The sequence below is a fragment of the Apaloderma vittatum genome, unplaced genomic scaffold (assembly GCF_000703405.1).
Source record: "Apaloderma vittatum isolate BGI_N311 unplaced genomic scaffold, ASM70340v1 scaffold29980, whole genome shotgun sequence".
In the NCBI taxonomy this organism is placed as follows: Eukaryota; Metazoa; Chordata; class Aves; order Trogoniformes; family Trogonidae; genus Apaloderma; species Apaloderma vittatum.
In genome coordinates this window covers 2,514-14,431 of record NW_009696745.1, presented here as the reverse complement: position 1 = coordinate 14,431, position 11,918 = coordinate 2,514, and the positions used below count along the sequence as shown (strand labels likewise).

Sequence of the window (11,918 nt, the reverse complement as noted above, 5' to 3'; positions counted from 1 at the left end):
GTGGTTCTCTGTTACCCCAAGCAGGGTGGTGGGGTCCCCAGTGCTGTTGTTTTCCTTCCTTCCACCAGCTTTATGCGTCTCCTCCTTCTGGAGATGCACATGGGTTGGATGTTTCCGCCTCTGCCTAGCTGGGCATCGAAGCATCAGAAACAAATAGTTTTGAGGGAGCTGCTCGCCGGGGTGGTGCCTCCTGTTGTTTTAACGATTGCAGAGGCATAACCCTTTCTCTTTTTTTTGTATGGGAAGGAGCTGTCTGGGTGAGGCAGAGCAGTGCTTCTCTTCCCTAGCGTCTGCTTTGCATTCCCTGCAGACGTGTTCGATATTTGCCATTCCGATACCGCCGCTTTAGAACGCGTTTTAGGCGCTGGGGAGTTAACTCTGATAGATGGCTTGTGAATTGTTTGTTGCTGCGAAAGGCTTTTTCTTTTCTTCTGATAGACTGGGGGAAAAAAGAAAAAGAAAAGCATCGATAAGTTATTTGTGTTTAAAAGCAGCCCTTCTATGATTTGTATTCATTAAAGAAACATCTTGACTAAGGTTTTTATGCCCTTCGTAAATGGACAGGTGGGCCAGAGCGCTGCTCGTCCACTTCCTTCTTTGACTGACACCTGCAGAGTTTTCCCTAGCCTGAGCAGACAAATTGAGTGGTTTGTGCCCCCATCTTCCTCTGTTGAGCTGTTTTGCTGCTTCTTTTTCAGGGTAAATTCACGCTGCTGCGAGACACCAGAACAGATGGCAGCTTCCTGGTGCACCATTTCCTCTCCTTCTACCTCCGAGGTGGGTCAGCAGCAGGACCCTCCGAGGCAAAGGATTTGCCTTTACCGGCTCCTTGGAGGTTCCTTCTGTGTTAAAGTGTTTCTGCGTGAGCAGAGGCTGGTTTTGCAGAGCGTGCGGCATCCTCAGATGAGCGCAAAGCTCCACTGGAATTGATGGATCCCAGTCCTGACTTGCTCTGTGCCCTTGGGTACTTCCTGGAACATTTACGCTCTTTATTCCGTCATTAGTGAACGTTGTAAATCACACGGACGTCTTGACAGTGAGGTGTTGACTGTAATTCCTTCACTAGCTAGGTGTTCTACAATGTAATTAAAAATTACATATTTAATGACTGGCTGGTGGTGAGTGAAGAAACAAAAGACCCAGGCATGTTGCCTAATTCCTTTTTTTGCTAAATTTCACCTGTAGGTAACGTACAGGACTCATGGACCGCTCTGGCTTCCTGCTGGCGAAGTGAATCCGGCGCCTCTTGGACTTGAAACTTAGCTCAGGGCGCTGTGCGGGCGGCGGGGCTGAGGCCATCCTGCCCCACATGACTGCTGCTTCCTTAGCTATGGTTTTATGCCCACAAAAAACTTGTTTTGTTAAAGGAACGGAGTGATGCCGCAGGAAAGCCCGGCCAGAGTGGGTTATTAACAGCCTGAAGTCCCTCAGAGGCTGAGTGCCAGCATCTCTGCATCCGTAGCACCCCCCTGTTGTCCAAGTACCCTCTTCGTGGTCAAAACCTTGGCGAGCTCCCGAGGGGAGGTGAAGGCTCCAGTGGCGCCGCTGACTTGTTCCACTTGAAATCCGTGTCCTGCTGTCTGGCAGGGAGAAACAAAAATACCGATTTTGTCCGTCCCCGTCACACGCCGGGTTTTCCAAAAATCCCATTCCAGTGAGGTGTCTTTCTCAAAATTGCTTGTTCTGTGTATTTTTCGGGTCAAGGTCACTTGCCCTGTGAGAGCCCAAATGGGGATTTTTGGCATGTCAGTAGTTTCAGGAGTTCGTGTCATGGTCGGCCGTTGGCCTCCTTGCAGGAACAACAGCAAACAGTGCCGGGAGATCTCAGGGCAGGATGGCATGGAACGGAAAAGAGGCCTCCTTTTTTTATGTTACCTTTTTCTTGTTCTTTTCCTTTCTTTTTTTAAACTGACTAACGTTTTCCCTAATGTGGAAATCCGATAGAAAGGTGAAAATTGAAAGCCCAGCCGTGAGCAAGTAAAGGGCTGCCGAGATCTGTCTCACCTCAAGGCCTTTCCAGACAGATTTGTAGCCTGGCTGCTGTGATTTATGCCCTTCGATAATTGCAGCTTGCAAAACTGAAATGATAACGTGTCTTTTTGTCTTCTCCCCCAGCCGGCTGTAAGGTTTGCTTTGTGGCCCTGCTCCAGTCCTTCAGTCACTACAACATTGTCGCACAGAAGCTGGTAAGTCCCTTGGCGTAGGGTAAGAATGACACACCTGGGCGGTTTCTGTTGGGTGGAAAGGAATGAGAATGGGGAACAGGAATTGCTTGTGAGCAAATGTTCCCAGATCTTGGTGCCTCTGAGGCTGGGGATGGAGAGGGCTTCTCGCTGCAGAGGGGATGTGATTTTAGGGTAAAAAAAACCTGGCTACGAAGCTCAATGCAAGGGCTCCACTAGGCTTTGCTCTGAAGAGGGCAGAGAGCTGAATGACTGCTTGCATTCGTCGTGCTTAGAGATATTTTCTGGAGAGCAGCATTTTCCAGAGAGGCCCAGACTGGTAGATGCAGATTCATTAGCGCTCAGGAGAGAAAAATACTGCGGTGTCTGAGTTCCTAGGGTCTCTCTGTGCCTGCAGGATGCACTGGCTGTACACAATGAGCTCCTGAGGTGGCTTTATCCTCTGTCCTCTGCGGTTGTGTTGTGGTTCTGCTGGACATCCCAGCAGTGCTGCTGCTTGTAAAAACTTCCAGGTGTTGAAGAACGATGTGTTGCAACGCCGGTGGATTCCCCGTTGTAAATGTGGGTTGAGTTTTGGTGCTTGCCAAACAACTGGCTTTCATTTACTACTCGAGTTTTGGCCTTTTAAAAGGAGATTGATGATCTGAGAGCTCAGACCGAAGCTAAATAAAATGGACAGAGCAAACGAAGTGTTTCCCTGAGGAGCTTTAACTCCCAGGAAAGAACTCGCCACGCGATTTCCCTGCAGAGCAGATTCGCTGCTGCTGAGCAAGGCAGCCTCTGTGAGTGCTTAGTCCTCACCTTCGTGTTGCAGAGAGGAGAAAACCTTGGGGGGAACTCAGTAAGCGGGACAGGCAACAGGGCGTAGCAAGTGCTGGAGATTCGATGATTCAATCTGGGATCCTTCCCTGCTCTCAAAGCAGGAACCTGTTTGCCGACGTGTTTCCTAATCTGGTGAAATTTCCCTACGCGCGGCTTGTGCGCGTGCTTTTAATAGGTGCTGTTGTCATCTCCCCCGTGGGAGAGTCTGAGAAGGGAGAGAAACATGAGGATTAGCCGGAGCGCACGTGCAATGCAAATCGAAATGATTTGCTGCCTGACGCTTCCACCAAAAGATTACTGACGTGAAGGGAGGTGATAAGAACGATGCAGTTTGCCCGGGGGAGTTGAGAGAAGCGATTACGGTTGCCCGCAGCGTGAGCTGTCCCTGTCCCGTTGGTTTCGTGGCTGAGTCAGTCTTAACGTTCGAACCTCGCAGGTGCCCGTGTGCTTGATGGTTGTGGGTTCTCCCGAAGCTCTTGAGGAGCTGGAGGTTGTAACATCAGTTATTTATATCTGCCTTGTCTGCGTTGTCTTTGCTTTAACCCTTCTTTGCCTAAGTGAACACATCAGGCTCAGTAAAGGTGATTTTTGGCAGAGGAGTTTCACTCTTAGAATTGCTGCAGAATTGGCTGCTGCAGACGTGCCGAGATGTCATTTCCCCGGCTGCAGCAAACCTTGATCTTGGGCCCTACCCTGAGCTGCATCGTGCTGCCGTTTGGTGAGCTCCCTTCCCCTCTCCTGTCGTACAGTCTTTACAGCAATGTTTTGTGTAGCTCCTCACGTGTGGTGATACACTGAATATTTACACCTAGCTGAAGTAGCTTTGCGTGCTGCTTCCTCTGCTGCCAGGTCTTCCCAGTCCAGAACCAGTTCCTTATGGGTTAGCTAAATGCAGTGATGTATTTTAACTTGCAGGAAAGAGCTTCTGTGGATTTTTGTGCCTCTGCTGGCTCTGCAATACTTGCTTCACGCTTCTTTTTCTGCAAATCCGGCTCTTTCCATGAGGATCTGCATTTAATTTTAAGGGACAGTTAATGTTATTTGTTGTGACCTTGTAGAGAACAAGACTAATGGCACTGGGGCAGCCTGCCAGGTTGGTGTTTGCACCAACAATATTGTGCAATATTTGCTTTGTTTTAAAAGAAAAAACATCCTTGTCCTTGTTTGCTCTCCCTCTTGCCTGCAGTGCTGAGATCTCAGACCAGAGAGTCACCTCTGCTTTCCCCCGCAGCTGGTTGTGCTGGAGGAGACCTTGGCCGGTTGTCACACGTTGTACCACAGCCACGTTCACTGTCTGAGCTAACGACCGCTGCCTCCCACGCTCCATTACTACCTCTCTCCTGCAAATATTTTCCTTTCCCGTGCGATACGGTTTTTTTGGTTTGAAGGGACAGCGCTGCTGGCAGGCCCCTGGGCTGCCGCGCTGCCCGGTTCGCGACGCGTCGGATTGGCAGGAACAATTGTGCTCTGACGCGGAGCTGGCGGCTCCGGTCACGCCGAGCGGCTGTTTCAGAAGCGTTTCTGGGCTTGATCGATAAATGACAGATTGCCAGAGATAATGCCTCTGTGCTCCCGGCGATCATGGAGCGTGGTGCTGGGAGATAATGAAAGCTTTCAGGGCTGGGAGTTCACACTGCTTGGGTGCTCTGCAGCAGGGATGCAGGAAGTGTCTGGGGCAGTCAGGAAGGTGCCCGGTTCCCCAGTTGGAAGATTAAACTGGACTTGCTGGGTCCACCCAGGAACGGCATGGCATCGAGGCGATCGGATTCCTGGTCTGAGCCACGAGCGTGATGCCTTCCCCTCACGTTGTGGCTCTTCTCTCTGGCAGCACTAAGCTGCTGGGTATTTTAAAGAGGGGACAGTTTTCTTCCTGAGAGTTTGTGTGTGCAAATGGCCAAAGCAAAGTTAAAATCAGGTTCTGAATTACCAGCATTAACAGTGAATTTAGTCGGTGCTGTAGCAAAGCATTTCGGCACGTGCTGAGTCCCGTGGGCTCCAAAAACACCCGAGGGGATGAGGTTTGTGAGACTTCCATGCAACCTGGCCCCACTTTATGGCGCATCAGGTGTTTTCCAGCCGTCCCCCGCTCCTGCCTGTCACAAAAAGTTCTGTCCCTGGCTGGAAATTTTTCCATCGGGTGTGCTTGCAGTTGCCCAAGAGGCTTCCTTTAGTTCTCTATTCCTGCCCTGCTTTCTGGCACAGGTTGAGTGAGCAAATAGCACCTGCAAAAGCTGAATCTGTCCTCCTGCAGCCCACATCAGCCTCCATGGGGCTTGGGGCTGGCGGGATGTATGACAGGGAGAGCCCTGTGGTCTCTAAGAATCTCATTGGTGAAATTGCAGCTCCTGGCTTGCCTGGGAGAAGAGGGGAAAAGCGGAGACAACGTGGATTAGATTAGGCAGGAATGTGCTGCAACACTGGCTGGTTAATGCTGTTCAGTGAGAAAGTGCTTGAAAACAAAAAGGGATGTGTCCAAAAGCACAGGTGGGACCGGTTTTCTCCCAGAACTGTGTGTGGAAGTCCAGGAAAAAACCAAACAGGCTGGCTTAAAAGCTGAACCTGAGGTGGAGGGGCACGGGGGACAGCCTTCACCCTGACGTAGCCTCTGTTTGTCAGAATATCCGCCGGCCGTGGTGGAAGACGTTGCCTCTGCTTCGTTGTTTTTTAATTCCTGTAGACAGCATTGTCGGGCAGCAGCCCTGATGGATGGATTTCTGCCCCTCGCCTTGCAGCTGGGAGGGAAAGCAGCGCAAATCTGTGTTTCCTCTCATTAGCGCGGAGCGTGTGGCAGCTGATAAGCCTGGCGGGAGCTCGGGGTCGATCTTCCTGGCAAGGGCCTCTTCCTTATCTGCCCAGACCTTCTCCTTGGAGGTCCTTGTGTGGAAATGCCACGTTCACAGAGCTGCTGGGCCCAGCCCCGTGTAGGGATTATCTCATTGATCAGGTGCTTAAGGTGTGCCGTTACAATCTTTATTTTTTTAATTATTTAAAATAAAAAAGGGAAGAAAAGGAGGGTTAAAATGTTGGCGCTTACGTTTTCCTGTCAGAGTAACAGAAAGATCAAGCAGGCGAAACACGGGTTAGGGAGCAGGAGGCAGAAGTGGACGCGTTGCTTTGCTGCATCTCCCTCTCGTGTGCGAGCAAAGAGCGTGGTGACTCTCGGGGGTGTCGCCAGGACTGGGAGACGCTTGGAAAACCTCCAAGGTCTTTTCAGAAGAAGGTGTTGGGATGGCGCCAAGCCCAGTGCTCTGTTTGGTGCTCAAGATCTTGAGGAAATTGCTGCTCCGAGCTTTCTCCTTGCTGGGCGACTCAGACTCTGTGCTCAAGTGTCCTGCAGCTCCCAGCACGGTTGCTTAGGGAATAAGCAAAAATGTGTATTTTATTCGATGCTTAAAGGGTTCCCGGTCATGAGCACCAGCCTCTTCCAGCATTCAAGCAGAAATTAGTCTCAGCTTAAGGTGAGGGCTCCTGCTCCTGCACTAGGACCTGTCTCTGTTCCTGACCAGTCCTGCTCAGCCTCCCCCTCTTGGGGCGACCCAAAGGAGCATCTTCTCGTGGGAAATATGGGAACTGCTTTTTCAGCATCCTTGTTTCTGTTCCTCTGGCTCACCAATTCTGCCTGTCAAACAATGAGCTACATTTCCCTGAACTCTTTGTACACCATCTATCTTCCCATCTTGTCCACCTACCTGCTGCGTTGCGCAACCGCCTGATTTCCAGGCTGCCGAGACGCTGCGTGTCTTGGCGTCAGGTGTCAGCGCTCCCAGGTTCCTTTTTAAGAAGTCGCAGTCCCATTGTGAAACGGGGGAAGCAGCCCACGCTGGGGAGCTGAGCGAGTTGGCACTTCTTGCCGGGAAATGCGCAGCCTGGCTGAGGTTTGAAGAGAACGCGCATGAGATACTCTTGTATGATCGTGTCAGTACCAGGTACTAAATTTTCTTCTGAATTTGGACTTAAGCAGTTACTGCTAAGCTGAGGAGCTATAGAACAGTTGGCAAAAGTAATCCTGGCTGATGAAAGAAAGGAAGATGAGACAGGAGTTCATGAACTAGATCTTCTGTTGCGTCTCCTGCAAGTCTGCTGCAACTCTGCCAGGGCTTTCTCCCTTGGGGCCAGACATTCCCAACATTCCCAATTTTGGGGTCAGCCTCATCTTCAGGCAGAGCTGAGAGCGGGAAACCTTGGCTTGAGTCTGAGCTGCGGCCCCACGCAGTTTGTCACGGTCCCTTCTTCTCTGAAGGGCAGTTGGGGCTGAGGCTGCTTCTCGTGGGAGCGCCCCGGCCAGGCTGCTCTCTCCTGGGGGTTGCGCAAGCGTCAGGCTGCCCGGCCCATGGCGTTCTCCGGATCCGGGCTGCGCCTGGCTGAGGTGTGTGGGTTGTCAGGGAGTCGTTACTGCCACATCCATGATGTGGAGATAGTGAAAACAAAAGGCTTTTGCCACCCAACAAGGGAGGGTGAAGAAATTGCTCACGGCAGGCTCCTGGGGCAGCCTGGAAAAGCCTGTACCTATCCTCTCCCTGCCTTTGGAGAAGAAGCTGTTTTTCTCCTGTGCCACGAGGCTGTCTTTCCAGCAGCAATTCCAGGATGTTTGAGCCCCCAGATCACAATTTTTAAATTTTTTTTTTACCTTCTAGCAAAATAGAGGAGAGTGAATGTGTCCACCAGTGTGATAGAACTGCCTGTTTCGTTCCCTGTGTAGGACTCGCTGACTTTATTAGCACATTTGGATAAGATGCAATAAAAATCGTGTGTTGATCCGCTTGGTTCTGCCTGCACCGTTCCTCCAAAGCTGATTGCTCTGCAGCAGCATGTTTTTTTCTCTTGAGGGGGTCAGTCTGACAGCTGCCAAAGAGCAGGGCCAGCTCGTCTTCTTGGAAGGCCTCAAGTCCTGCCTCGACCTCGTGTTTGGAGAAGAGGAGGAGCAGCCAGGACAGCCCAGACCCCTTCAGTTTGTCAGGTAAACCCGAGCAGTTGGTGGTTCTGCCAGGGCCCAGCAGAGCCCCCAGCACGGAGCGTTTCCCCCGTGTATCCCTTCCACTGCAGGCAACACGGAGAGCAGCAGCGAGGTCCAGGCTGAGACCTGGCTCCCTTTGGGCTTCCCTCCGGGGTCCAAGGACTCAGTAGCTTGACACCGAAGTGAAGGGAAATGTCAGCACTTGTCCTGCCCTGCTTCCCCCTGCTGCTCAGAGAGGGATTGTGTCCCCCTTCTCTGGCATTTTGGGGTGATTTCTGCCCCCATCCTCATTGCCAAACATGTTACAGGTCTAGAGAAAATGCCTTTCAGTACTCAACAGGGTTGTGTCAAATAAAACTCCATCCAAGTGGTTTTATTCCTTTTTTTTCCTAATTATTGAGTTTTATTCTAATCCAAGAGAAAGGTGCTGCTTTAACCATGCAGTTTTATTCCCACTTCACTTTCTCCATGTCCTTGATGATTTGTTTGGAAAAATAAACTAAAAAATCCACTGAGGGCCGTTCAAGTGGCAGATGTCACCTCGGGGGTATATAATCACTCCGCGTTGGGTCAGCGGCTGAGGAAGGCGATGCACAACGTACGCGTGCGACAAGTCCCTTTGAAACCTCCTTCTTTTCCAGCGAGAGCTCTCCCAGCCTCAAAGCCTTGTTTGACTTTGTCCGGACGTCGCTGACTCCCGCCAGCGGTGACTCCTGGAAGAGCCCTGTCCTGCTGGTGGACGACCTCGGTGTCCTGCTCAGCCTGGGGGCCGCGCCGGTGGCCGTGCTGGACTTCATCCACTACTGCAGGGTCGCCGTGTGCTCCCAGCTGAAGGTACCTCTCCCTCTGCGTGCAGGGGACCTAACGCTATGGGCAAGGAGAAAAGCCTTTTCTTTTTTCACGTGGGTGTGGTGAGGTTTTGGAAGGCTTCAGCTGTCCCAAGAAACGCAAATCATTGCTCTAAGGCCCCTCTCAGGGAGTTAGTCGCCGGAGTAAGTGCACCTGGTTTCCCAGGAGGGGAAGGGCTCGCTCCATCCCTGATGTGTGAGCAGGGATTCAAGGTGTAAAACACTGGTTTTTAGAGTTCCTGGCTCTCTGGATTCTCTACTCACGCCTGTGTTGGTGTGTGTGTGGGAGGGCAGGGAAGGAAACAAGTTATGAAGGTAGCAAGGGGCTGATGAGTCTCCCCAGGGACAGAGGTGAAGGTCCACTTGGAGGGGATGCGAGTATCTTCGGCGTTCCTGTGCGTTGCACCGTCTGGTTTTTAAGGGCGTGTGACAATGTAGCACTTCTGCAAAGATCTCCCCGGTGATGTGGTGACTTCTGAGAGCATTGCAGCCAAAAATGATTACAGTCACATCCATCCTTTGCTATTTACATGGCAGCGTCCCCCAGCCTGGCCACTTCTCTCTCTGCTTGGGTGAGAAATAAAGTAGACAGTGTCGGGTTTTGTTCGCCTGCACTTCGAGTGGTACTGGGGCATTTGGGCTGGAAATGCTGACAGGGAGTGTTCTGATTACTGAGAATATTTGCCTCCCAAACAGCTAAACAAGACGATAAATCTTGCTAACACATTTCTATTTCTGTCAGATGTTCTGAAGCTTTAAAGTACATTTTAATTGATGGGGAATTTCATGTTATTTTGAGTCCCTGGTGACCTGCATGGGCTGAGGCAGAGACTCTTGGGATGTATTTTTAATAGAGCCCGTGTTGCGTTGGGGAGCTCTTTGCTTCTTGCGAGAGCCGAGAAGGTTCGAACGCCGTTCGGTCGCGTCTTTAATTAGCTGTCGTGAGTTCAGTCGGAGAGTTGCCATTTGCGTGGCCCGACAGACTGGTTTAACTCGACAGCTGCCTCGTCACAAAGGCTTGGTGTATTTTTAGGCTGCGTATTACATACGTGTGTGTGTATATGTACACAAAATACATATGCAGCAAGCTGTTTCAGCAAAATATGTGTTCAGCAATCTGTTTATATATGTACCTGCTGTTTATTTTCCCAGTGGACTTAAGCTCAGAACCAGCTGCTGTGCTTCTAAGTAGCTTAGTTAGCAAGGCATTTGCGCAAGCTCCTGTTGCTATCTCCCTTCCTTACCTCAGCAGGGTTAGGAATTGGCTGGAGGCTCAGCACCGTGCGTTGCTCTCGTTCCAGGGAAACATCGTGGTGCTGGTCCACAGCAATGAGGAGTCAGAAGACGAGGAAAACGAACTGGTGGTGAACTCTCTGTGTCATCACAGTGACCTGATCCTGTGGGTCGAGGGGCTGGCGACCGGCTTCTGCAAGGATGTTCACGGGCAGGTAACGCACGAGAGAGGTGGCACGTGTTAATGTCAAACCCGGCACTGCCTGCAGGCCCAGGGGCAGGTGAGACACGCTCCATGTGCCCCACAGGAGATGGCCCAGGACCAGCCTGGTCTGCAGCACGTCTAAGGACTAACGAGGGACCAAGGGGGCTGGTTACCGGCGCCCATGTGATGGCTCTTAGACCAGTTATCCCCCCTCCCTGCAGCCCAGTGAGAGGCGTGGGGGGTGCACATGCTGTGGCTGGTGCAGCCAGAGGGATGATATTGTTGTTTTCTTTCCCTTTGCAGATTAAAATAATTAGGAGAGTGTCCTTGGAGCTGACGGCGGAGCAGGATCTCGTCCAGACCTACCAGTATAAGATCCAGGACAGGAACGTCACTTTTTTTGCTAGAGGGCTGTCAGCTGCGGTCCTGTGAGGCTGCAGCCTGGCACGGCGCTGCGAGAGCAACGTAGAGCAGTGCCGGGGAGGCTGGTACCTCTAGGCTGGATGTGCCACCAGACCAGCCTGGCTGCATCCCCAGCGCCTTCCGAGAGTGCTAAACTGACCTGGGAGGAAAGCTCAACCGTGTGTTGAACTGTGTGCCAGCGAGGGGATTAGCCTGCCCAGAGCTTGCTGCATCTCTTTGTCCTCCCACCCCATTCCCAAGGTATGCAGGCCAAGAAAAAGAGCAAAAACGTGCAAGAATGGCCCTTAGAGCATGTAAATACAAGCAGGGAGGATGCCCGTGGGCTGGGCCTGCCTCACCTTTTCAGGTGAAGTGCCAGGCTCTGCTGCTTAGAGGGATCGCCCCACCCTCCTGCTGGCATTTAACGAGATGACACAGAGCGGGGTGGAGGCAGGGATGGTCTTGGGAGCGTGTCGCAATTCTTACCTTTCTCCCAGCTCTGGCACGAGAGAGGTTTGCTCCACTCCCAGCTTCCACACAATAAAAAAAAATAAATCTATAGCTACAAGTGCAGCCCCTCACTTTGCTGCGGTGCGCCGCCACAGCTGCCTCACTCGGTTGATCCCTTGCTTTGTTTTGTTGCCCTCTTTTCACATAAAACCCTCGTGCTCGTGTGTGTCTGTTTGTTCCTGGCTTTGGGGGATGGACAGATGCTTGTACACGAGCCTGTTGCAGTTAGTAATGATCACAAATCATTACTAGTGATCACAAATCATTACTAATCATTACTAATAATCACAAATCATTACTAATCATTACTAGTGATCACAAATCATTACTAATCATTACTAATGATCACAAGTCATTACTAATCATTACTAGTGATCACAAATCATTACTAACACCCATGTGACCTGCCTGTATTGAAGCATTATTGGGGGCTAATAATCACTCGTTTTAATTCGATTACAGTCTTTAAGTCAGTGTGGATCTCTGTACAGGAGCTGCTCCCCACAAGCTTCCTGGCAGGGAAGAGAAATGGGCATCTCCCAAGCCTGAGTGAGGAGAGGGCTTTAGGTCCCTCTCCACAGAGGTGAGGGTTGGTCCCAGAAGCAGAGCTCAGGCCCGGAGGTTTCCTGGTTGATGCTCCAGCTGTAACGGGAGATAAATAACATCCTACACGCTTGTGAGAGACAGGAGTGACTTGCCAGGTCCTTTACAGCTCCAGAGCTGGGGTAACAACTCCAGCAGTGGGATGTGTTCCTGCTCTT

At 51.3% G+C, this 11,918-nt stretch overlaps 1 protein-coding gene across 1 annotated transcript; it reads left to right on the top strand.

Moving 5' to 3' along the window:
• Positions 1–645: 645 nt before the first annotated feature.
• Positions 646–10,677, top strand: ELP6 (elongator acetyltransferase complex subunit 6; the record flags this gene model as incomplete). Its single annotated transcript, XM_009876209.1, is given in 6 exon segments — positions 646–777; positions 2,116–2,186; positions 7,832–7,962; positions 8,601–8,793; positions 10,109–10,255; positions 10,549–10,677. Coding segments are annotated over 6 exon segments (803 nt in total), but the record flags the coding sequence as incomplete, so codon positions are not given.
• Positions 10,678–11,918: the final 1,241 nt, after the last annotated feature.